The sequence below is a fragment of the Amblyomma americanum genome, chromosome 6 (genome assembly GCF_052857255.1).
Source record: "Amblyomma americanum isolate KBUSLIRL-KWMA chromosome 6, ASM5285725v1, whole genome shotgun sequence".
Taxonomy (NCBI): Eukaryota; Metazoa; Arthropoda; class Arachnida; order Ixodida; family Ixodidae; genus Amblyomma; species Amblyomma americanum.
Genome location: NC_135502.1, coordinates 24,064,952 through 24,090,484, shown reverse-complemented (window position 1 = coordinate 24,090,484; position 25,533 = coordinate 24,064,952). Strand labels below are relative to the sequence as shown.

The window sequence follows — 25,533 nt, the reverse complement described above, 5'->3', positions numbered from 1 at the left end:
CACCCCTACTTTTATCACATCTAGCGTATTCAGCAAACAATGCCATAAAACAGTGAGCTTGGTTCCTCGTCATCAGCTATTTTCATGCATAGAATTTGCCAGCATTTATTTTTTTTCTCAACTTTGAGCATAATATACATTTTCAGAACGAAGTAATTCCATGATCCCTAGGGTGCTTTACAAATGCTGGCATTTTTAAGTTTTTAACCTTGCTGGCACTTGGGATTAATCTTGTACTCAACTATAAAAAAATTACCTGTAGGTGTTTTGCATTGCAAAACTAATGCATTGGCTCTCGAGCCTCAATACCTAATATAGGTGCAAAATATGTCCCATTTCGAATTCAAACAATGAGCAGCCTAAAAGGGCTAACAGCCAACTGTTACTATGCGGACTACATATGAGCATACTAATGTGGCAACAGCAATCCTTTCAAATCACGATTTTAACTGGCACCATGATAGCCACTATAATCACAAGTTACAGGCAGCATTCCTGCAATATTTTTAGAATTAAAGAGTTTAGATGTACAAGAATATTTTTGTGCGAGCACTTTAGGCAGTACCACGATGGCACCGCAGTAGGTAGGCGGCTGAGGCCCGTCGCAGTTTTTCAAAAACCAGTGCCACCCTTGCCAGAATCTGCGGGAAAGTACCATGCTTTTTCTATCACACATGCCTGAACTGCAGACAACTGCCAATGAAGATGAACGCTTAGATGACGTCAAGCATTATCCTGCAAACAAACTATCAATCGAGCATGGACCTGGATGCGTTGGTGACTTCGACGAGTGAAATATACACCCCCTGCCCCTAATTGTCACAAAGCTCATAAAAGGCTCTGGACAAGGCCTAGTAAATTACCTTATAACATGCAATATATTATGTTTAATATTCACTAAACGCCAGTTACAAAAATACATAATAAGCAAGGTGTGTGTACCAATTGAAAATGTGTGGTGTTTTTGGTGAATTATGGTGCAATGAATATGTGGCTCTTCACAGGTGCTACTATACACGTACACGTGTTCTGTCTACAGACAAAAAACAGCGAAAAACCTTTTCAATAATGAGTTCACAGACAACACAATAATAAGAAAACGGAATTCTTTTTAATTCACTTTCACGTGCTCCAGCCACCTGTACAAAAATGCGATGTGATGACATATATTTATAAGATAAGTATGGAGTCTTTTTCTTTCTCCTTTTGTTCCAAAACATCAACCGGTAAATATTTGGGTAGTATGGCGCACAAGCGCCCATCTTCACAGGATCCCCACAGAAACACTTTCTTTTCCCCTTTGTGGACAAAAAAAACGAAACAAAATGTCAGGTGTGATGGCCGCCGCAGCAGGGCAAGGGGAAGGAATGTCCCTCGCCGTTGACATGCGCAGAGCCACAACAGCGCACAGTTGACATTCGGCGACTCGGTGAGCTTCACTGCAGCGACCAGTCTTCTATTCTCGATGAACCAACACAAATAAACCAAGACACCCCAGCACAAGGAACTGCGAAGAGAAAAGAAAGATGCAGCCATGGTAAGCACAAGCCACAACAGGCGACACTTTTACAACATGAAATGACAAGGAAGAGACTCACGAGTGAGGCTATTGCCATAATGGCTGTTGCAATAAGTAGTCGCTTCCCTCACGATTCCATTCTCTCAAAAAAGCAGAGCACACCAATGGATGGAACAAGTGAGTCTCTATTGGAATGGGGTGGTGGTGGGTGATGCTAGGCTTAGCAGTTTCCTACTTTCTGAAGCCTTTTTTTTTTTTTGCAACCTTAACTGGAACTGTCTTGGAATCACCCTTCTTTCGGGAAAATTCTAAGAGACCTTAGGCTGCTCCAAATATCACTCCCGTTCTTTTTAAGATGTATCCTTGTTTTTCAGACACTAATTTCAGTGAAGCAGTGCCACCTATAGCGAAAGGAGGAATTTCTTAGCAGATAACACTGCCAGACCTGGATGACCGCATCAATTCTGTGCAGTGTTTTTGGATGAGCAAGATAGTAGTTCAATTCTACTAGCTCCACTTCACTTTTTATTGCATCAGCAGTATTGTTTTCTTTCGTCAAAAAAGCAGAGGTGAGCATGTGGCTGTGTACGTGTGTTTGTGAAGCCTCCACATCCCAGTGCCCCTAAAGGATCCTAAAGGAGCACCCTGGGAGGTGCCTCCTTCAAAACACCCTCTGGTGGATGCACCTCCAGGCACTGAGGAGTTAAAAAATGTGGCCAAAGTAGAGGTCAGAACTAGCCAAAAGAAGGCAGTCCTTTTATTTCAGCGCCGAATTTGTAGCCATTATTAAAAATAGAGTAGCAAGCCCAGTAACTACAACTCTCGCCAGTCTACAATAACCTGAAATGCATGGGGCCACAGAGCAAATCGCTTATGTTCATTATTTATTGGAAGATCACTGGGAACCCCAAACATTGACAAAGCTTTGCCTTGCAGCCAAAACCCAAGCTTCACTACCAGTACTGCCACAAATGACTCCAGCTTCATCTTGTTGCTATGTTCAGTTTTAGTCAATGAGGCTGTGAAAAAGTGCGCTTCAAACCCGCATTTGAAATTTGGAGTGGCAAAGACAGGGCACCTTCCGCGAAGAGAGGAAAGGTGCGCATACCATAAGCAAGATGTTTTTAGCCATTTGCAACTGTAATACTTAGCACTTCAACATGGCCAAGAACATCCAAGAAAAATGATGCATTATTTCTAGTATTTCTGCCAGGCTTTTGGAGCACCCTATTGTATTTGAATTTAAATGGTTCAACCGGCGAAGCACCGATGAAGCATTAGGCTGTCGCAGTTGCAGTTGAATTGGCCCTTACATCAGGAGGAGAAAAAAGCCATAGTGAATGCAGCCTTCGTCTTCAGGCTGAATGCTGGTCAGGCTCTCGCAGAATGTGTCTCCGAAGTCTGCTGTCTAGATAGCTCGTGAAAATAGGCAATTCTGGCTAGTTCTATAGACAGAATGCTTGCAGTCTTGTTATGCTGCAGAACTGATGGCTATAAATTTGTGCTCAACGTTAAAATTTTTTGAGTTCTTGAAAAAACACCAAGGAGTCGGTCACGTCATTCTAGGATCATGGAATAGACTTTGCAATATCAACAACTTTTGAAATATTGCGCCAGCTTCTGTCAGGTGCATATGTTGAAGTAGCTCTCCCGGCTTTTACGACAGTGAAGATGATTGCATTTTGTCATCTTATGTTGACTAATAAGGTCAAAATTGAGGTGAACCTTTGCACACTTTTGCACTTTGAAAATAAAAAGAATTCACTGAAAAGTGAGCCCTACAACAGTCAAAATGCAGCCAAAAAGTCGCCAATGCACCACCACATATTGTAAGTTGCCTTAGCAGCTGGGAAGGTCGCCAATTTGGTGCAAAATTGCCATAAGCAGCTACACTGGCCTCTCCCCACCAGAAGCCCATGCAGCAGCCGAACAGGAAAGCTACAACTAAATCAAATGTAAAGACAAGTGGAAGGCTATAAATATAAAAGTGAAATATACACCCAATACTGCTAATGCAGATTCGTCCCATTACATCATATGATCACCTGTGCATTTTTTTCTTTCTTTTCTTTACGCTCTATTGACATTACTATGTGCAAATTATTCACTCGCTCTCTGTGCTAATTTTTAGGTAGCACACTACGATGTTTTTGAGCCGAAATTAGTGTTTATAAAGCTGTGAATCGAGTTGTGAAGAACAACTAGGTGCTGTGGTGCTATACTTTTGACAGAAAGGAACCACGCACAGTCTTCCATCCTATGCTAACAGAGGGGAAACGTCTGCTGTCTTCATACAAGTTGAAGCTCCAAAGTAATCCTGCAATCATATCCTAGTTTTCAGTTTATCTGACAATGACTAGTAACATGCTATACAATAAGCAGACTACCTCCCACACAAGTGACAATTCAATTTGCTGACACTCGCCTGCGCAGAGCTGGACATAGGCTCTCAAGTGCAGCCCTTATTCACTTCAACGTGCAAACTGAATGGAGCGGACTCAATCCTTATCTTTGTATTTCAAAGCAGCAAATTAATCCCGGCAAGCCAAAATAAAATCTTTACAACACCAGTGTCCAACACTTTGGTGTGACTGGCCCGTTCCAAGTCCTCACATGACGCACTCAGTGTCAAGAGCTGAATGAGCACAACCAGAAGAATACCGGATGTAGAAGGCTGTCCGAGGTTAGACCTTCCCAATGTGAAGCAAGGCTAAAGAAGACTGCAATCTATGCATGCATGTTAAAACCGCTGCAATCTTTCTATTCTCGGTTCGACATGAAGGACATGAAAAAGGTTTTTGACATAGTGTTAATTCACAATTCCGCTCGTGGGAATGCTCGTCGACCTACATCACCCGCAACTGTACTATGGTGATAAAATGCACAGCTTACGTCCCCTTCTTTCCATAATAACCCTACAGAAATCAGCCAGAGTAAAAAAAAAATGGAATGCAGAAAACAAGACACAACCGTAACTAAGTAGCCTCAACAGAAATTAGCAAGCAAACATTTCACACATAAAAATGTACTGCACACTGCCCTACATAAAGTGATAGCTAATACAGCACACATGTACTATCGGTGACAAAAGTATGTGGGACACGAGCTCTTGGAATAAAGTTTATTGTAGTTGCCAATAAGGGAATTCGATAAAATCCGTTGCATTCCAGCAAGATTAATTAGCAACACACAGCTTTACACTCGAACACAAAATGACTCACACTCCATGTAGACAACAAAATAGCCACAGTGGCTGAATGGCTATAGTATTTGGCTGCTTAGCAGAAAGTAGCAGGATTGAATTGTGCTCACAGTGGCCACATTTTAATGGAGACAAGAACGCAAAAAGGCCCGTTTGCTATAGGGTGTCCATGAGCATCGGGGAACATACGGTGGACAAAATTAATTCACAGCTATCCACTAGACAGCCCCTTATCTTTCCCTCCTTTCAATCTTTCCTTCATTCCTTCATGACACAGTTTAGGTGCCCACCATGAGCGAGACAGATGCATTTTACTGGAAGTTCATGAAATTTTGTACATTACTACACATTCCACTGGAAGAAGAATGAGCCCATGATGCGATACCGGCTAAGCAAAAGTGGACGAAAAGGAGTTACTCACCTTAAACTTTGGATAGTCGTTCATTAATATTGTAACAATACCAACATATGGGACAAACCTGAAATAGAAAAGAAAGGAAAGTGAGATATGCAAATGAGGAAAGTATAAAGCTGACCCTCTCAAAGCCAGAGGGACAAATTTTTTATTTCCTTTTCTTAACAGCAAGTACCAAGTGCATGGGCATTTAAAAAATGGTGAATGAAAGAGGCCCAATATCATAATAAGGTCTGCAAGCTGCAAGCAAGAGCCAAAATTGAAACCACATTCCTTTCAGTTTGTCAAATTTGGGCTATGTTTTACCATGACAGCAAGCAGTATTAATGCAAAAAATTCTTTACAAATTCCAGTCTATCTCATAGATGAGGGCAAGTGTAATCACGAGGTGTCGACAGCCGAGCACCACCTCAACTATGCGAAGATAGCAATAAAGGAGTACTACTAAGTCCAGATTATCACAACCAGCATTTGATGTCATATCTTGTTTCCTCATACCACACTATTTTTCGCATCAAGAAAACACCACCTGATAGTGGTGAGCACATTTATCCTACACTTCGTGTTTCTCATCTTTAAAGTTGACCACGAAGGCCGATTTAGACCTAAAGGCCAAGACTAACGATTCCTATTAACTTCAAAAAATGTCTCTTAAAAGAGCTTAAGAGAATGTTCTTAGCATGAGAGTGTTCTCAAAAGAACGTACTTGTCACAACAGAAAAAAAAAAAACGGGAGACCAGGAGCATTCAAAAATTCGGCTCTGGAGCAGTTCTCATTTGATTCTCCAGACAGTATGCGTGCAATAAAGTATTTATGGAAGCACAAAAAATAGTCATTGCCAATCATTTTTTCAGTCCATTTTGTTTCTGGACTGTTGAATTGAGCCTCATGGATTTCGCATATTCGGATGCTTTGGGCTTGACCGCTTCACTGTTCTAGCCTGCCTTGCCTCACATCTGGTACACAAGCATGCATATAGGCGCATTTATTTTATCTCCTACTGAGTGATAGCTTCAAGCAACATCCATGCGTGCTCACGAAAATACTGCGGCACAGTATTTTGCCAGTCGACAAGTTCACAGACACAGCATACTCTGAGTTACACCTCCCTCATAGAACGTTTGTCTGCACACTGCCAAAGAAATGGTAAGCCTCAGGTAGTGAGCTTCACTAATGTCAGTTATATCAAACAAGGTATGTGAACTTCAAATACAGACATTATTGCCACTGTACCCATTCTGGCAACTAGTAATACAGCAAAACCTCACTGATTTGGACTTCAAGAGAGTGGAAAAAACACCCGAATTATCTGAATGTTGAACTATCAAATGGGACTTCAAAACTGCCAAAACTTTCGCGTGAAAGAGAAATTAATTTGGTGAGAACCTGGGCAACTGTTATCTCCTTTAAAGCCAAAAACTGCATGACAATAGTGATTTCTCGCAGTTCCGTCAAATGTTTTAATTTGCGCACACTATCAGGAGTGGCCGAAACAGAACTGCTCCACAATGGCATGGGTATCCCTGGCTACTTTCAGTGTCCAAAACGGTAGCACTAGAGCTTCTTCGCATGTGGCATCGCATGTGAGGAGGCTTCACCACACAAAAGGCGAATAGTCACGATGAGCGCAGAGTTTCGACGTGCTGGAAGAACAGAAATATGACGCGAACGGAAACGAGAAAAGCTCGCATTGCTGCCTTAGCAGCAAGACGTCTTTGAAAAACAAGTGAAAAAAGATTAGCAACAAGGCAATCGTCATACCAAATGGTGTATTTTTGGCTGGCTCACTGATATACGCAGCAGATATGCGCCATCGCCACGGGCTAGCGGCAAAGTGTCGAAAACGAAAATATGCTGCCAGACTCTCTCTCGGCCTATCAACGAGAAGTAGCCGACCATCAAAACGCCTGCCTTTGCACACAGATCACGGAGGCATGGGAGACAATGTGATATGCAATTCCGGCCTATGGACAAAAGAATGGATGGGACTCTTAAGCTCCACCTTATTAAGAGTATGATTCCACAGCTTTAATTGGCAAATGCCCATATATGCAGAATTGGTTATTCTCTACTTAACATTAATAACATATAAATGAGTGTAAGGACCACACCCATGTAAGGGACGCGCCTTGTTTTCCCAAAGGAAATTTTAAAAAATATAATATCCATGTAAGGGCCGCGCCCAAACTTTCCGCAACCCACATGGGAATAGCCTTCGAAATGTGCCATGGCCTCTGCGATCAGCTCTGGCTGCGAGCAACGGTGCGCTTGATCGCGGAGGCGACACATGCCCACAGGAGCTTCCAGGTGCCGCCCACGGATGGCGCCTGAGGCTGCGGCTCATCATCATTATCGTCCCTTTTCCCCCGCTGTGAGCTCCCACTTTCCATATCGGCATCAGTGTCACCAGCTCCAGCCTTTTGTGGCTGTCAAAGGCACGGGAGTTGCGGTAGCGTGTTAGTTCACCGTACTAATTGCAGCTCTCGCGTGCTGCCACCAGCCGTTGCAGTTTTAGCACGATGAGCAAATACTTTAATAGCTACATGGCTGGGAGTCGCCTGTCTAACACAGCAAACATGCGGCGGGCAGGAAATTCGACTTGGCTGAGAAGTGCGTCCGATGATGATGCAACCAAAAGGACGCATTGAGGACAACAAGCTATAAAAAGCGTGCTTTCTGAGGCAAAGCCGTGCAAGTTTCCCGAAATGGAAGACGAGCTGCTCTGCTAAGTGATGAAAGCGCGAAACAATGGCTAAGCATTGACAGCGGACATGCTGTGCGACTTCTTGTGGGATGAGCGTGCACCACAGCGCAGCACCAGCTAGGAGTCGGAATAGTCCGCGAGTGGCGATACTCCGCGAGTGACAACTGAATGTAGAATAAATGCTAGCGCTGCTCATTCCCTGATTGGTTTGTTTTTAGTTTTAAGAAAAATTTTGTTTGCACATCGCGTGTATGGGCCACAAACCGAAAATTGGCCCTCAAATCTGGAAAAAAAAATTGGAGGACGCTTAAGCTTCGCCTTTAAGAGTGGAACGCGACAGCGTGTTGCAGCACTGCCAGGGAGTCCACGGAATGCCATCGCCCGTTCGGCGTGACACCTTGCTCATTAAAAAAATCGCTCTGCTACGTACAGTGAAACGGACGCGCGGAGCGGCAAACCACAAGGAAGCGCTGCCAGGCGCCTTGCCGAAACGCGCGGGACTCAAGTTGCAGTCGTAGTTCATTGGCACATCGTCCTCGACAAACCCGATGCCACGACCGCCAGCATAGCTTCCGCGCCGAACGAACAGACAGCAAGCCGCAAGCTTCGTGGCGAACGCGCTTCGGATGTGCACTGCGTTGTTCGCTACTCACCGCGTGATTCCTGCATGCCCACACGGCCCCACCGCGCCCGAATGAGACGAGCGGGAGGCGCTGCCATCGCGCGCTATCTGTTGGGGCAGTAGCGTACATTGCGAGGAGAAGGAGGAGGGGTTTTTCACTCACGGCCAACGCCGACGACACCAGCTTTTCTGCGACACAGTGTCGCGTTAAAAGTGCGGCCCTTACATATGTTTATGCGGTAGATCCCTGGAAGTCCTCATACCACTCTTGGTGCAGTGATTAAGCAATGTGCCACTGCCATGCGATGGCAGGTGCTGCCGCTGGTGGGGTTCGAGCAAACCAGGTTGCTTTTCCCAAACAACCTCTTGCATCCAATCATTTAACTGCCACCTGCCATGGTGCGCAGTTCACTCAGAATCGCAGTTCGCTCAAAGCATGACCTCGCAGGCACTCTGCAAAATCAAAAATCTACTCTGAAAATTTTTGTTTACCTGCCATTTCTACAGGCCATACCCCCCGCTGTTACCCCCAGATGGCACCTGCAGCACCACTACACCTTGCTCACGTCCTACTACATCAGTGTTGGTGTATAGATAAGTGGGGCCGTAATAAGTGGGCTCAACTGTATGATTGTTCCGCTACACAAAAGAGACTCACCCTCTCGCCCGCCCGACAATGTCCTTCTTGTCGAGCCACATCTGGCCAGGGGCATAGAGGCCTCGGTCGTCCACCGAATTATTGTCCCCCTTGGTGAGAATCTTCACCGACCCATCAGACCTGCAAGGAAAGAGGAAAAAAGAATTACTAACCATCTCATAATATAATTAGACATGCAATGGCCTTCCTTGCCTCTAGCAGTGGTAATGGTTAAGGCCTCTAGTTTCCAGCGATTACGTGAAAAAAAGCAGATTTAAGTATTTTTCGCAGAATTATGTTCTAGAAGCCACATTCTCTTTTTTGATGTCAGTGATGCTATGGAAATTAGTATAAATGTCAGTATGATGGGAAAATGACTACTTTACCTTATTTGCACAAATATAACATAAGGGGGGAGCGTGAGAGCTCAGAATTTTTCTTTAGATATTGTTATAATTACAATGCAGTCTCAAACTTTTCATGTCAACCATCGCTGAGGCCCCACTACAAAAAAAAAAAAAGAGAGCAGGCAGTATGCTAAAATATGAAAGCAGTGGATACATCGACTTTTTGTATCCGCAGCCACCTTCTCCTTTGCAACAACGCCCGCGAAGACCGTGAGATAACCTACGGCAAGACGCGAGAGCCTCCCAATACATCCCCCCTCTCCCCCCATGCCTCCTCCACCCCCCCCCCCCCCCCCGCCCCTTTCATCCTGCATCGGCTGAAATGCCCCATTATGCGGGTGGCGTCATCCCAGCAGTGGCAGGCACTGGAGCTGTCTTGTTTTCAACACAATCACGTTTTCTTTGTAGGCCACCTCAGTGGTAAAGGAGAGCATGCCATTATCTCAAATGGCAATGAAGTACAAATAGTCAAGCCTATCCAAGCCAGCCCGTCCAGCTGAGTCAGTTTAAAATCCGAGATGGCGCCTTTCACAGCGGCGGTTAGTTGTGTCAGCGATGCCTGCTCACGTCTAAAATAGGCCAAAAAAACAAACTTTCGGTTGAGAAACAATCCCCACGGCATTGTTGGGTCTATTTTAGTCTAAAAAACCGAACTTATGCACTCCACAGAGTCCGAAATATTGGACGTGAAAATGTACAGGTTCCTATATAAGAAGCACAACAGTTCCTCAGCGTAGTCCAAAACATCGTGCAAGTCTGAATTATTGGAGTCCGAAAAATCGGTTGGCTATTGTATTTGGGTTTGATGTATCCAGGCTGTACTGCACTAAGTTCCTGCAGTTATGGTGCTCTCTAGCTCAGCCGTCTAGCCTGCCACTTTGGCAAGAATACTCCGGACATCTTTGTGTATGGCTTTGTGACATTCCTTGTGTGCTATGAGGTACATTCCTTGTGTGCTACGAGGTACATTCCTTGTGTGCTACGAGGTACATTCCTTGTGTGTGCTACGAGGTGCATTCCTTGTGTGTGCTACGAGGTACATTCCTTGTGTGTGCTACGAGGTTCCACGTTCGACGGCGCGGCGTAGACGGAGACCCAGATGACAGGCATCATCAATTACCCAGCCATGCTCGTTGAGAGTGACAACCAGAACGAAGGGGTTTAAGCCCAACCGGACCCAACCGGACCCGCCGCCGCCGCCGTGGGGAAACAGGCTTTATCCTCCCCAATTGGCGTGGCGGTTTCAGGGGCGGCCCTCCCGGGCACATTCCAGGACAAGGGAACTGTCAGCGGGCCAGAGCGCGCCGTACCACAGCCGACGCTATGCGCTACCGCGAAGACAACCTTCTTTCCCTCGGACTCAACACGTGAGGGGGGCGAGACAATAAGTGCGGTGGTATGTTTGTGCGCCCAAGTGAAAGCCCTAGCCCCCCCTCCTTCCCCTCCGGCGTGGGCGTCCTCCCCCTAGGGAGTGTGGAGAAGAGGATATAAAAATCGAGAAGCAGTACGGAAGGAGGACGCTCAGGACAACATCGTTCGCCAAGAGGGCCTTCAGCGCCGAAGCCCGACGGCGTGCAGCTTCTGCCAGCAACCGCTCGAGCCCAACTCCGGAGCCACTCCATCGCCCCCATGAAGTCGTCGGCACGTAAGCTCGGACGCCCCAGCCTCTGATGTATAATCTTAATCATGTGTAATTATTGAATATACCTGTTTGTTTAAACTGAGCCATACGGTGTCTCTTTGCCTCTCCGTCCCGTGTGGACCTGCGCATTATGGGGGTCATCACACTGGTGTCAGAAGTGGGGTCTCAAAAGCAAATGTCCTCTGAATGCTGTGACATTCATGACTTCAAAATTGTAATCAAAAGGGAATCACGGGACTGATTGTGGGACTTTTACCCCCATTTGAGAGGCTTGAGGCACCGGAGGGCTTGAAAAAAAAAAAAAAAATGTCTTTATTTGAGGGAGCTCCCACTCCACAGCCGTCGCTCGGAGCAAGCATGCTGGCATTAGGAAGCGTCATTCCGACGTTTACGGGAGATAAGACAGGGGTTCCAATCTGCGATTTCTTTTCCATGCTAGAAGAGATTGGGAAAATGGGGGGATGGTCCGATGCTCAAATGCTGGGAATGGCGAGGTGTAAGATGGCAGGAGCTGCTCATGATTTTTGCATGGCGAGACGAAAAAGTAAAATCCACAAAATCATTTGCGGAATTTAAGAAGCTCGCGTTTGAGCATTTTGACACTGAACCACGTCACGTGCGAGTACAGAGGTTCCGTGACGCTGGACAGATGGTAGGGGAGGACGTGCGAACGTTTGCGTCGCGGCTTCAGCGCTTAGCGCGCGATACGTTAAGCAGGGAGGAGGAAGGAGACCAGCTTAAGAAGAAATACGCGGAGGATATACTTAAAGAGGAAATGACCGCTTTGTTCGTGGCTGGTCTGCAAGACCCCGTGCGCCGGTTCGTGCTCTCGCGCAAGCCGAGCAATTTCGACCAAGCCGTGGAGGCCGCATTGGATGAGGAACAAAATGAGGCGTTAACGACAGCCGCAGCGAGAGTACGCGTCATAGAGAGAGCGGTGCTCAACCCTGAGGTTGCTCTCTTGACAGAGCGGTTAGATCGCTTAGAACAGCTGCTATCTCAGCAGGTAGAACGCCAGGTTGAAGCGCGCGCTCAACAGCGCCCATTCGCTGGAAACCGGAGACCGCCACAAAGCTACAGGCGCGGTATGCGAGAGTTTGAAGAAATCGTATGCTTCGCTTGCCAGGGTCGCGAACACATCGCCAGGTTCTGCCAAAACGTGCGCCGTGGGGAGCCACAAAGAGAAGCAGGCGAGACACGCCCTAAGCAAGCCTACAGCGGGGCTCCAGATACCGAGACAAAAAACTAGATAGTCCTCCCCAGCCTGAGGAGCGTGGGGAGGGAGCAGTGGATGATGAGGTGGTGGTAGTTTGTGTGGCCGACGAGGCATGCCCTGTTGTGCGTTGCAAGTTAAATGGTTGTTGCATGGAATTGTTGATAGATACGGGGTCAAAGGTGACATTGCTTAAGGAGAGCAGTTTTAACACGCTTCGAAGGAAGGGGGACCGCGAGGTGTTGGAAGCGTCTGGTGGTATGGCAACCAAATTTGTAGGCATAACGGGGGATCCTCTTGGCATAAGTGGACTCTACCGGTTACACTTCTCTCTCGGTGGAATTGCATTGGAGCACCCCTGCTACGTATGCTCGGACACGGTGTCTCTGCCAAACGGAGTGTCAGGTATATTAGGGCAGGATTTTTTGAGAAAAGGGAAGGTAGTAGTCTCATTCTCTGAGGAAGAGGTTAATGCGGGCGGATCAAAAGTTCCGTTTTTGAACAGGAGAGGGGCTGAGATTCGCGTTACCGATATTGACACCCGTCAAACAGTGGGATCATTGGAGAAGGTATATTCGCGGGTTGCCGTCAGGCTGATCGATGAGGCGGTCGTCCTTCCTTGGTCGGAGCACATTTTGTACGCGTTTGTGCCTTCAGATGTAGAGAGCGGCGCCGTGGGAGTGCTTGAGCCGGTCGACTCTCTCAGCAATGGCCTGAAGGCAGCCGCGTGCCTCGTGACAGTTAATGATGCCCACAGAGTGCCCCTACGGGTGGTTAACTGTAGCCAGCAGCCACTGAGCCTTCCCAAGAACAAAACATTGGCTTTCTTCACCTCTGCGATAGAGAAACGTGAGCCCACCGATACGGTACTCGCAACTGTAGAGCATGCTAGTCCTTCGGCTGCTCCAAAGGTGTCGTTCGATCTTTCTCACGTAAAATCCAGGGAGAGGGAGGCTCTGGCTGGTTTGCTGAACGACTACTCGGAAGTATTCGCCGCGTCCAACCTGGATTTGGGCTGCTGTGGCGTTATAAAGCACAGGATAGAAACCGGCACTTCATCGCCCGTTTACCAGCGTGCGTACAGGATTCCTTACTCCCAACGTGAGGAGATAGAGCGGCAGGTGCAGGACCTGATTGATCGCGGCATTGTCGAACACTCAAAGTCACCCTGGGGAGCACCAGCACTATTGGTGGAAAAGCCAGATGGCTCGTATCGATTGGTAGTGGACTACCGCAAACTAAATGCCGTAACTCGCATCGATCCATACCCCATCCCCAATATACAGGAGACGCTTTCTCAGCTGGGCTCTGCCAGGTACTTCACGGTAGTGGACATGGCGGCGGGATTCTGGCAGATAGCAATGGATCCGGCAGATGCCGAGAAAACGGCATTCAACACGCCCTCAGGGCACTATGAATGGAAAAGAATGCCGATGGGTCTGGCCAACAGCCCTGCTGTCTGGCAGAGAACCGCTGATGTTATCCTGGCAGGTCTTCTGGGGAGGCTGTGCTTCGTGTATATGGATGACATTATCATATACAGTGACAGTTTTGATAACCATTTGCGCGATATTGAGCAGGTTTTGGTGCGACTAAGAGCAGCGGGTCTCAAGCTGAAGCCCTCTAAGTGCCAATTCCTCAAAAACGAGGTGAAATACCTCGGGCACGTTGTTTCAGCTGACGGCGTGCGACCGGACCCTGAGAAACTAAGGTGTGTCTCGGATTTTCCATCCCCGACTAGCGTCCGCCAGGTCCGGCAGTTTCTCGGCCTGATCGGTTACTACCGAAGGCACATAGAGGAGTTCGCCAAGCTCGCTAAGCCGCTCACCGCCTTAACAGCCAAAAATGTCGCCTTTCGCTGGGACGAAAACGCGGAGAATGCTTTTGGGGCCCTGAAAAGGAAGCTAATGAGTGCACCGCTGTTGCGCCACCCGGATTTTAATTTGCCCTTCGTTATGGCCACAGATGCGTCAAAGTTCGCAGTTGGTGCCATGCTATCTCAGGTTATCGAGAGCAAAGAACATCCCGTTGCTTTTGCTAGCCGACAGCTGAGCCCCACAGAGCAAAAGTACGGAGCTACGGAAAGGGAGTGCCTCGCCGTTGTCTGGGCAGTAAAGCACTTCAGATGCTACCTTTACGGCCTCAAATTCAAGCTAGTCACAGACTGCCATCCTCTGAAATGGGTGATGAGTGTCAGGGACCCTAGCTCGCGACTCGCTAGATGGAATCTACACCTGCAGGAATACTGCTTTGAAGTTGAGCACAAGTCAGGAAAGACACATCTGAATGCTGATGCACTCAGCCGCACAGCTGCCGTGGCAGCTATAGATGAGTTTGTCCCCGTAGTCGACCCCGCCGAATTACGCACAGAGCAGTGCAAAGATCCTGACCTGAAGCGAATAATCGAAAGCTTAGAGGGCGCACCGTCTCACCCCGAACAGCTAGGTTATTTCATTGACAAAGAAGGCACCCTGTGTCGGCGCACGAGGCCAACCAGGAAAGGGAGACCAGAGAAAACCGCTTGGGAGAGAGTCGTCATACCTCGGTCGTGGACAGAAAGGGTTCTTCGCGCGTTTCACGATGCGCCATGCGCCGGTCATTTTGGCGTAGCGAAGACACGCAGGCGTGTGGAGCGTTTGTACTTTTGGAGTGGCATGCGACAGGATGTTAGAGACTACTGTGCGAAGTGTCATTCCTGTCTCGAAAGAAAAACACCCAAGGGACGAAGACCAGCTCCAATTCAGCCGTTCTCTGAGGTTTCGGCTCCCTTCGAGCGGACAGGTATGGACATAATGGGCCCATTGCCCACGACCACTTCCGGAAACAAGTACATTTTAGTATTTGTCGATCACCTTTCAAAATACGCGGAAGCGGTAGCACTCCCAGATCAGAAGGCAGACACGGTTGCAAGAGCATTTGTCGAACAGATCGTGCTCCGACATGGACCCCCGAGGCAACTCTTGACAGATCGGGGAACGAACTTCGTGTCGCAGCTAATGAGGAGAGTTTGCGAGCTGCTTAAGATCGCTAAGAAGCAGACAACACCGTACCATCCGGCTTGCAACGGCGCGGTGGAGCGACTGAACCAAACCGTGGCCGGGTTCCTGTCGCATTTTGTTTCGCGCGACCAGCGGGACTGGGACTTGTGGCTCCCGTATGCAATGTTTGCCTACAATTCCGCAGCACACGAGAGCACGGGCGAATCGCCATTCTTTCTTCTCTACGGCCGAGACCCGGACCAGCCTAGTGAAGTGCCAGAGGACCCCCGTCGTGTCCCATACGCTTCACTGGACGACTATAAGGTGGAGCTAGAATCGCGCTTGCAAGTGGCGAGGGACATCGCAAAGGAGGCCTTAAAGAAAGCGGCGAAGCGCAGGAAGGAGGTGCACGATCGCAGTGCTAGAGACGCGCCGTTTAATGTGGGGGACAGCGTGTACATTGAAAACTGCCAAAGGCAGATTGGGCTAGCTCGTAAGTTCCAGACGAAGTGGAGAGGACTGTGCGAGGTTGTCGAGAAGCTTTCTCCGGTAAACTTCAGAGTCCGAGACGTGAACCGGCGCTTGATAAGGATACACGCAAATCGCCTCAAGTCGGCACCGGTTCAGTATTCACGAAATGAGGAAAGGGAAAGCGCGGATTTTGATGGGGACAGAAGTGAAGCGGAACGCGCAGATAGTTCGCAAGAAACGCCCTCTCCTGCATTTGTTCGGCAGGCGCCAGAGGTGACGGCCAGAATGCCACCGGATTTACTTCATGCATTGCTAGAAGAAGAAGCGCGCGAGGTTGCCGCGCAGATAACGCCAGGAGAGGCTCCTGCCACGAGCCCTCGCGAGTCCCAAAGCAGACAAAGGGTCACAGACTTACTTAGTATGACTCATGAAGGCCGATATCCGCTGCGAAATCGGAAAGCTAAGTCGGACTAATGGTGTAAACAGAGCGGAGTTGTGAACTGGTCAGAATTGTGTAATGCCGCAGCTCATAACATTGCTATATGCGTATGTGTTAAGTTATCGGAGTTAGTAGTTAAACCTTTCACTCATTAAGTAACACCTTCACAGGAGAGCATGCGGAGCGCATGCAGAACCTGCCCTACTTCCTTTCGTTATCTGTATTTTTGTCTGTACCGTGATCGTGCTAGAAGTGGGAACTCCTTTGTAACTGTGGTAAATTTATTTCGTCCAGTTTGGACTAGAAAGGAGAGGCTTGGGTGCTGAGTTTCATGTTTATCTGTAAAAGAAGATCAGTGCTGCCCCTGGAGACGCCAGTTATGACAGCGGAGGCATATGGTGTTGTGCAGTGGTGTTGAGTGCAGCGAAAAGTGTTTTGTCGGACGCACTGTGCGAGGCGATTCAGAAAGACAAGGGGAGCTGCAGGGACTCAAATGTTCGGAGAACATTCTTCTGGAGGGTGAGCGAGTGTGACATTCCTTGTGTGCTATGAGGTACATTCCTTGTGTGCTACGAGGTACATTCCTTGTGTGCTACGAGGTACATTCCTTGTGTGTGCTACGAGGTACATTCCTTGTGTGTGCTACGAGGTACATTCCTTGTGTGTGCTACGAGGTTCCACGTTCGACGGCGCGGCGTAGACGGAGACCCAGATGACAGGCATCATCAATTACCCAGCCATGCTCGTTGAGAGTGACAACCAGAACGAAGGGGCTGAAGCCCAACCGGACCCAACCGGACCCGCCGCCGCCGCCGCCGCGGGGAAACAGGCTTTATCCTCCCCAATTGGCGTGGCGGTTTCAGGGGCGGCCCTCCCGGGCACATTCCAGGACAAGGGAACTGTCAGCGGGCCAGAGCGCGCCGTACCACAGCCGACGCTATGCGCTACCGCGAAGACAACCTTCTTTCCCTCGGACTCAACACGTGAGGGGGGCGAGACAATAAGTGCGGTGGTATGTTTGTGCGCCCAAGTGAAAGCCCTAGCCCCCCCTCCTTCCCCTCCGGCGTGGGCGTCCTCCCCCTAGGGAGTGTGGAGAAGAGGATATAAAAATCGAGAAGCAGTACGGAAGGAGGACGCTCAGGACGACATCGTTTGCCAAGAGGGCCTTCAGCGCCGAAGCCCGACGGCGTGCAGCTTCTGCCAGCAACCGCTCGAGCCCAACTCCGGAGCCACTCCATCGCCCCCATGAAGTCGTCGGCACGTAAGCTCGGACGCCCCAGCCTCTGATGTATAATCTTAATCATGTGTAATTATTGAATATACCTGTTTGTTTAAACTGAGCCATACGGTGTCTCTTTGCCTCTCCGTCCCGTGTGGACCTGCGCATTATGGGGGTCATCACAGCTTCAACAGCCACTGGGATAACATATTTTGGGTTTCACACCAAAGCAAACTGATTTTGTTTGCTCTGGTGTGGAAACCAACACCTGTAAAACACTACCTGTAAATGTAACATACTGAAACCTACATCGGTAGCAAGAAAGCCAGCTGGCTTTTAGAAATTTTCCCATTGCACACAAAAACAGTACCGTCTCACCATAAGTGTTGTCCAATCGTTTTAGGACCAGCCCGAATAGAACACACGGCCTCATTTTTGTGGCATATCCTGAGTTCGGTCTTTAATGTTGACAGAGCAGCAGTAGCTACTAAGAAAGAGTTCTGCGAGCGGCAGCTAACAGGTATGTCCAACAGTTGAAACTGGAAATTACAGACACCTGTCAGCAAAAGTGACTGAGCCCCCTTCTCATTTTGCAACCAAGCATTTTTAGCAATGACAAAGCTCTCATTGGTTATTACTGCTTACTGTGTTAGCAGCTAATTAAATCCCTAATAAATTCAAAAAATTAAGAAGTCAGATGCTCAGTGAAGTTTCAAGTTGGAGGACAAGGTTATCAAAAGCGTAAAAAGAAACGTGAAGTTAAGATGGGGGTGATGCAAGAATTGAAGGCCATTCTTTTCCACCCATAGCAGCAAGCTACAGGGATATTCTATGAGCACCCTGCTCCTGAAACACCTACAATCTGAGCTGAGCAATGAAAGAAATATTTGAACTGAAAACAATTCTCACCTAATAAAGAATCCCAAAGCCTGCCAATTATTTACTGTAAAGGGCAAAGGAAAACTAGAAAGCACAATTATAAGATCATAAAACTGTTATGGCTAAATTATAGAGCTTATTCACGTGAAGTGCCTGCGTGAAGTGCCTGCGCAGGCAACCAGGGTCATGGCCACATAAGTGAGAGATTCCCGTTTTCCAGCAAATCTGATAATGACCCCTGCCCAAGGTGTGGTGGAAGGGACTTTTGTCAGCACCCCTCCACACACCTATTAGAGAAGCAGGGTGCCCTGCCCCCTCCCCACCTCCCTTTGTGCAAGCACTCAGTTTTAATGATGATGATGAATTTTTATGGTGCAAGGGCATCTGTGCCCAAAAAGCGCCATGGCACAATGTTTTTTTCTTCTACTCAAGGTAGGGTCTAAGACCCATTTCCCAAGCATTTTACCCTAAAGAAGCCAAGCACCGGGCAGGGGAAAGTTTGTACCTATTATATCACCGGTGGGTACCCGGCGGCACTGGGGATTGAACCCCGCATGCGAGGCGGATGCTCAAACGACTAGGCCACCGCTGTGATACAGCCCTCAGCTGAAGCTTTCAGTTGCTGTAGGAGCATCCTGCTCCTCCTCAAATCTGATAGTGAATAGGGCCACAGGATACTTGCAGTGCTTCAGCAAAGTTAATGACCGTGTGACCCATAGTTGAGCAGCGATGTGTTGTGCTTCTTGTTGCTGTGTTATGTTGCTTGTCTTGTGTCCTAGTTCCTTTCGCACTGTTCAATCCTTGTCAAGAAAGTGTTCCTCGTACGCTATCCTTCACAACCTGCATTAATGTGCATGTCTAGAATGGAGTGCTCGAATGAGTGTAAAAAGGAGTAGCCATGTCAGTCCTCCCACAGCCAACTTGTGAGCAGAGCTGTTCACTTAATCAGAGATTTTTTATTAAAGACAAAGAAAGCTTCTGGTAACTGCTGCCCTTCAGTATGCACTTAACCTGTTACACTTGTTGATAAGTGACAACAACCACTGGTAAAGACCTTAGGCAGCTCATGCAGAAGCCAGAGACAAAGATTTCCCTTTAGTTTTAACACTATCATGCACATCTCATGTCAGTGTGTTATTACTTGTACACGGTTAAAAGAAAAGGCCGTGGCATTCAAACAAGCACAAAAAAAATCTGAAAAAGAAATGCAGGTCAACCTCAGGGCCCATCACTCACTTTTCGTGCAACTTGAGCACCCTGTGAACAATGGGAATGTCGCGTCCTTCAACCTTGAAGACCACGATGTCGCCAACGCGGATCGGGTCCTCCTTGTAGTTGGTGAGGAAGAGCAGGTCTCCGCGGTGGAACGCTGGCTCCATGGAACCACTGAAGGCAAGGAGAGACACGACGGACCATCAGCAAAAGTACTTGCCGCACAGCCTGTATGAGCCCCATTTTGCTTCAACACAAAGTGAACTCGTCATATTGCTGAAGTTTTTTCTGTGTTAGACATCAGAAAGAATACCACAAAGAAACCATGAACAAGAAGTCTACTCAATAGTCATCACTACATGAATAACTAACCGACAGTAAAATAAAATTTGTGAAGAAATTCTTGGAAGAATGCACTCAGCTATGCAAATTCTATGCAATCTCTCCCTTGAAAGCATAGGGCCACTTCCCACCCAGTTGAAGTTGCTACCAGAACCTCAGTCTCGCTGCCTAAGTGGTCAAAAAAGCGTAAGGAGGAGTCTAACTCTTAGAAATGCACAGAGCTAGCAGCACTGCTTTGCCTACACACTGCGTGGCCTGGTTACAGCTTACTTAGGTGGAAAGTGGCTTAAAAGCATTTGACACAGGCTGCAGGAATCGCAGGAATAGGTCATGCAATCAAACCCCAAATTTTATGTTACAAGGCCCAAGCTCTTGCACCAAGAATTAACTGGAGCAGAAATTCTGCTCTTTGGCATGGTACACTGCTGTCATACATTAAGGCTGCGATTTGGGCAAGTTGGTCAGCAAGTCAGAACTTGTACTGCATGCTCTCTGTTTCGTGTTGTGCCGCGCTGTCTTAAGCTACGCTGTCACACATTCTTCAAGCATCCCAAGCCAGTCAAAGGCTGGCAATGCTAACTGGCTGCTAAGAGTAGAATCCACACACGTCCACATGCCGCAAACAATGCTCAGTGTTGTGCCCCGGTACTAGCGTACCAGAGCCAGCAATGCAACGGTGCCAACCCCTAAAGCCATTTGACCTTGAGAAATGTGTGGAACCATGAGAACACCAAAGTGCCATGACAAAACTTCAAGCTGGACTTGTTGGTTCATATTCTTTTATTCATCGGCTTCTCTATCTGTCATTGCGTTACACTGCAAAAGTTCCTGCAAAAGACTGAAGTGTCTTGCCATATTTCACAAATGCCAACACGGAAACAAATGAACACTGAGACGTCACAATTTTAGCAAGCAACGACAGGCAACAAAGTGTCTGTTAAGTGGCTACTGAACAGCAAAGCATAACTGGAGAAATTTATTAAATAAATTAAGTGCAATATTACTGTTGTGTCTAATTTTGCTGCCATATGTGCTGACTGATGTGAAAGTATTTTCTGCAAAGGTATAGTGCCCAGAAAATGTTGCGCTCTGCGTCCACGCCAGTACTCCCTGTCTTTCCATTACTTAACCACATCTAGTTGCACAGTCGAAAAAATCTAAGCTGAAATAGAAACGGCATGAATGATTTCTGCCTGGAACATTTAGCCTTTTAGAAGCTCAGAACGCAGTGACTTAGCCTTCCTGGTCGATTCTAGTAAAGTACTAAAGGAAGCAACTAGTAGCAAATTCTGCACAGTCAGTATTGCAGCATTTACCTGAGAACGACGACAATGGGGCTGCCGCTGCCGGTGACGACCATCAGCCCTTTCCATATCATCAGCGCCGACGACACGATCATACCAAAGTTTAAAACTTGGTATAAAAGCTGGAGAACGGAGGCAAAGCGACAAAGCAGAGTTAGAGTAATGCTTACTCGCACGTGGACTGATGTGGCGCAAAGCAACGCAACCGAAAGCACAAGTCCGAAGAAAAGTGAAAGCACAGATATTCGTGCAGCAGTCCGGAAAATGACCAAAACAATAATGACGACGCCAAAGGAAACTGTGGCGACAAAAATACGGGGCAATGCTCACGTGCTCTAATCACAAATGCGAACTGCGGTAATCTAATGCGCGAGGAGCAGCCTGCAGGCAGTTTGGTGAGGCTGTGTGCGCAGAAATTGTAATGATTATACCTCACCAATTAGAAACTGTAAAAAAGGCAATATGTAGATGACGATAGAACGCCACGTAGTTTTTATCAATGGGGCCGATGGCCTTTTCAATAATTGAAGGCATTCCGTGCGACTAACATCTGGCGACGGCCGGCTTCTCTGGCCAGGAAACGTCGCCTAAAGTAAGACTCAGAGCGGCCTTTCAAGCCAGAAAGAGGAAGCTCTGGGCTCATAGCCCCCGTTAACTCACAGAAATAAAGCACTAGTTCAGCATGAATAGGTACAGACTATCTGCATGGGTGTTTATCTCGGAAATCGCAAACGCGGTGTGCACACATATCGCCAGCATGGGATGAAGCGTAGGCTGTACGCTAGCTTACCTGCCGCTTATTCATGCGTTTGAGATCATCTAGCATTCCAAGCATGTTTGCCTAATGGACTTGGGGGCCCTTCAGACCCGAAAAAGCAGCGAAAACTGTGTAGATGCACTTCTAGCCCAAGCCGTACTCTAGAGCGTCACCGCCGCCACATACACCTAACCGGTACACGTCAGTTGAAAGGGGCCCGGCAATTGCAAGACCAAAAAAAAAAAACTCTTTTTCTGCTAGCGCCATCTTTGAAAGTTTCAAAAAACTATACTCGGGGTGGCTAGACTGTAAAATTGTTCTAAGCCGCCTTTTGAACACCTGCAGTCCAAGTCTCATCTCGATCAAAACAATAATCGTAGACAAAAATCCGGAAGCCACAGACAAGGTTTTTAACAATGTTCGTTTTTTATTTATGGTCAATTCGCAAAAGCGCAGGCACCCCGGGAAGCAGAGCACATGGCAGAGCGGTGCACCCTAGCGGTGCCATGGATCGCAGCCATGATCGCAGCCTAGGCGATGGCGCAGCGGTCGCTTCAGGATGGGCTCGTACGCGTCGTCTGCTACTCCCAGCTTGATGAGCGTCAGCAGAAGGGGGCTTGAGTGCATACAATAACGTATTTAAGAATACAAACATAGTTTTCGCCTTAATCTATTTTTATTACTGAAACAAGACGGTTTGGTAGCATTTATAACCACAATCTTACCCCGGCGTATTAAAAACGCGATTGCAAACGCCTGCTGACATTCTCATGAGATGTGCATTCAATAAAGTAGACTTTTCAAACGCCATCACTTTACCTAAACAAGTAGATGAAACAAGGCATTCCCATATTATTTCTATCTTGAAATGTTAAAGAGGCGAGGGCTACTGAACTGAAGGGAGCATTGGTCGCAAAATAAAAAAAAACATGAGAGAAATTGTCTTCATTTTTCTTAATTCTTTTCCTAAATATCAGTTGCATAAACTCGTTTTATGGAAATTTAGTAAGAAGTTATAGCGCAAGCACAGACAACCACAGGGAGTCGGTACACACATACAAGCGTTTTATGGCGAACTGGTCAAGATTAGCCGGTTCCAATTGTTAAAAGAAAATATCTATGAACCATTTTGACTCGTATAACGAATTCCGATAGGGGGTTTCTCCTTTAGAGCTTTTATCGCCGCCTTGCTTTACCGAAGTCACGCACGCGCAAATGCATGGGCGAAGAAAGCACTAAAGAAGAAGCATGTGCAAAGATAAAGCATGTGCCATGTTTTAAGAGGAAGAAGAAGAAGAAGATAAGCGCCTTAGCGTCCGAAGGTTTCTTTTTATCCTGTTTTTAAGAAACCTTCCCCTTGAGCCCTTCTATTATCAGGCTCTACACAATCGCGACTTTCGTTCTTGCAAGATGGGCATATATACTAAACAATTCTTGAGATTCAAGGCGGCTGTTGAGTGAAACAATGAAAAAACAAAAAAAAACGCGTCATGACTTCTAGCTGCTCAAACTTTCAGGCAGCCGATATAGTGAGGCAATGCGCCGTGCTCCCTCATGGACGCTTGAAAGCTCGTTGTTTGGAGTTCTTTAACCGTATAGCTGTGTGCATGTACGCCGGGGCGAGCATGTTTCTAGCCGCTTAGAAGCCGGTTCAGCCGGCTTAATTCTAAGCGTCAGATTTCGTATTTAACACTCCCTGCATTGTAACGCTAGCAGGGGAGAAACTGCCGATGCCATTAATAGGCTGGAAGGAGGTCCTTTGACGGGGAAAAGCTGCTTCGTTCTTAATCCGATTCTTGTTCCATCCGATTACACTACTAAAATCATCGCTACGATGCCCACTTCTACATAGCATTAAAAGAACAAAAAACATTATATATATATATATATATATATATATATATATATATATATATATATATATATATATATATATATATATATATATATATATATATATATATATATAGCAGACAAGGGAAGGGAAAATGAGGGGCTCGTTTGACATACATGTGAAGGGAGACAACAGCCACCGAAATCAAGAAGCATAGGGGAATGTTTCCATTATTTTTTTTAATTTCTGCTGTGGATCAAAGGCAGATTAATACTGCAATTAATCTGCCACTTGAGTACAATTGACGCTTGAAGTCGCTGGCTGAGGCGGCGCCACCGCCGCTGACCCTCTCAGGCGGCGCCTGTCGCAGCAGACTTAACACTCCTCCACTCTCGCCTTACTCTCCCTCCTCCTTCTGCTGTACCCACTCTTCAGGTGATTCCCGTGGCAGCCACCCACCGGTTACACATTCCTCTCTCTCGCCATACCCTCCTCCTACCAAGGTAACCACTCTCCTTACTACGCCATAGCAAAGAGGCCCGCTATTTAGGCCACCTAAGGTTCTTTATAAGGTGCGCTGAGGTCTCACAACACACGGACGCTACTTTTTTTTTCTATTTCGCCTCCATCGAAATACTACCGCTACGGCCGGGATCGAACCCGCGACCATGGGAGCAGCAGTCGAACGCCAAAGCCATCGAGCCAGCGCGGTGGGTACCGGAAGCCGGATGAGACGAAGATTTTATTAGTGCCAAAGCACAAATCCGGTGGTTCTGAGCCGAGCAAAATCGCCTAACGTTTGCCTGTCCGGGAGCAACCTGGAACGAACAAATTCTACCAGCGGCAGCACCTGCCATATCTTAGCGAAGTGGCGCACAGTTTAACCGCTGCAGCCACCACTACGCCAGGAGTGTTATGAGGACTCCTTGGGATCTATGAAGGGTAAGTAGGGAATGACCAAATGTGCATATATGGATACGCCGTAGTTTCGCACGAATGTTGTAAACATTCCCACTCATTTTTTTTTGGTCATCATACACAGAACAATAAAAAGATAAGGAAAGCGGCGAAGTCCCGTAGATCGTAGATTTTTTTCTATCATTGTGCAGTACAGCGAGGGACCACTGCTCAATTGGGTATGGACAGTCTACACGCTTGTTTCGTTGAAAACTTGTCACGCGTTTTCTTTCTATTAATATTTTGCGGGCTCTCTTTAAATGCTGGAAAGAAAGACCCCGAAGAAGCTATGCTGCTGCAAAAAAACCGAATCGGCTCTTTCTGAATCCCCTCTACAACTTCACTAAACGCGATGAAAACTAGATTTGTGTAGAACTATTCGGCTACTTTAACTATCTTATCCATATTGCTAATGACATTGCCCTCCTTGTGTGTTTAGAGACAAGGATAGCAATGCCATTAGCAATATGGATACGATTGTTAAAGTGGCCGAAGAGTTCTACACAAATCTGTACAGTGGCCTATGTAATCATAGCGTTAATGAGAGAGACAGTAGCGCAGAGCAATGCGTCATCCCGCCAGTAACGAAGGAGGAAGTAAAGAAAGCCTTGGGAGCAATGGAAATGGGAAAAGCAGCTAGGGAGGATCGGGTAACAGCAGATCTGTTGAAGGATGGAGGGGAGTTCGTGCTAGAAAAACTAGCCACCCTGTATACGCAATGCCTTATGACCTCGACCGTACCAGAAGCTTGGAAGAATGCAAACATTATCTTAATTAAT

The 25,533-nt window shown here is 47.2% G+C and overlaps 1 protein-coding gene across 1 annotated transcript; it reads right to left on the bottom strand.

Moving 5' to 3' along the window:
• Positions 1–1,089: 1,089 nt before the first annotated feature.
• twr (signal peptidase complex catalytic subunit SEC11 homolog C twr) lies at positions 1,090–22,197 on the bottom strand. Its single transcript, XM_077668792.1, has 6 exons — positions 21,997–22,197; positions 21,219–21,328; positions 19,585–19,734; positions 9,122–9,241; positions 5,143–5,200; positions 1,090–1,507 (listed from the first exon to the last, which is right to left on the bottom strand). The coding sequence occupies exons 1-6, from the start codon at positions 22,039–22,041 to the stop codon at positions 1,457–1,459; spliced, it is 534 nt and encodes a 177-aa protein (XP_077524918.1). The 5' UTR covers positions 22,042–22,197; the 3' UTR covers positions 1,090–1,456.
• Between the last annotated feature and the right edge of the window lie 3,336 nt (positions 22,198–25,533).

What these genes read in the sequence shown, in the direction of transcription:
- twr (XM_077668792.1), bottom strand. Translation starts at nt 22,041, where the DNA reads ATGCTTGGAATGCTAGATGATCTCAAACGCATGAATAAGCGGCAG. An exon ending in CCCATTGTCGTCGTTCTCAG is followed by an intron (nt 19,735 to 21,218) that starts GTAAATGCTGCA and finishes CCTTGCCTTCAG; the next exon opens with TGGTTCCATGGAGCCAGCGT. An exon ending in GTGCTCAAGTTGCACGAAAA is followed by an intron (nt 9,242 to 19,584) that starts GTGAGTGATGGG and finishes CTTTCCTTGCAG; the next exon opens with GTCTGATGGGTCGGTGAAGA.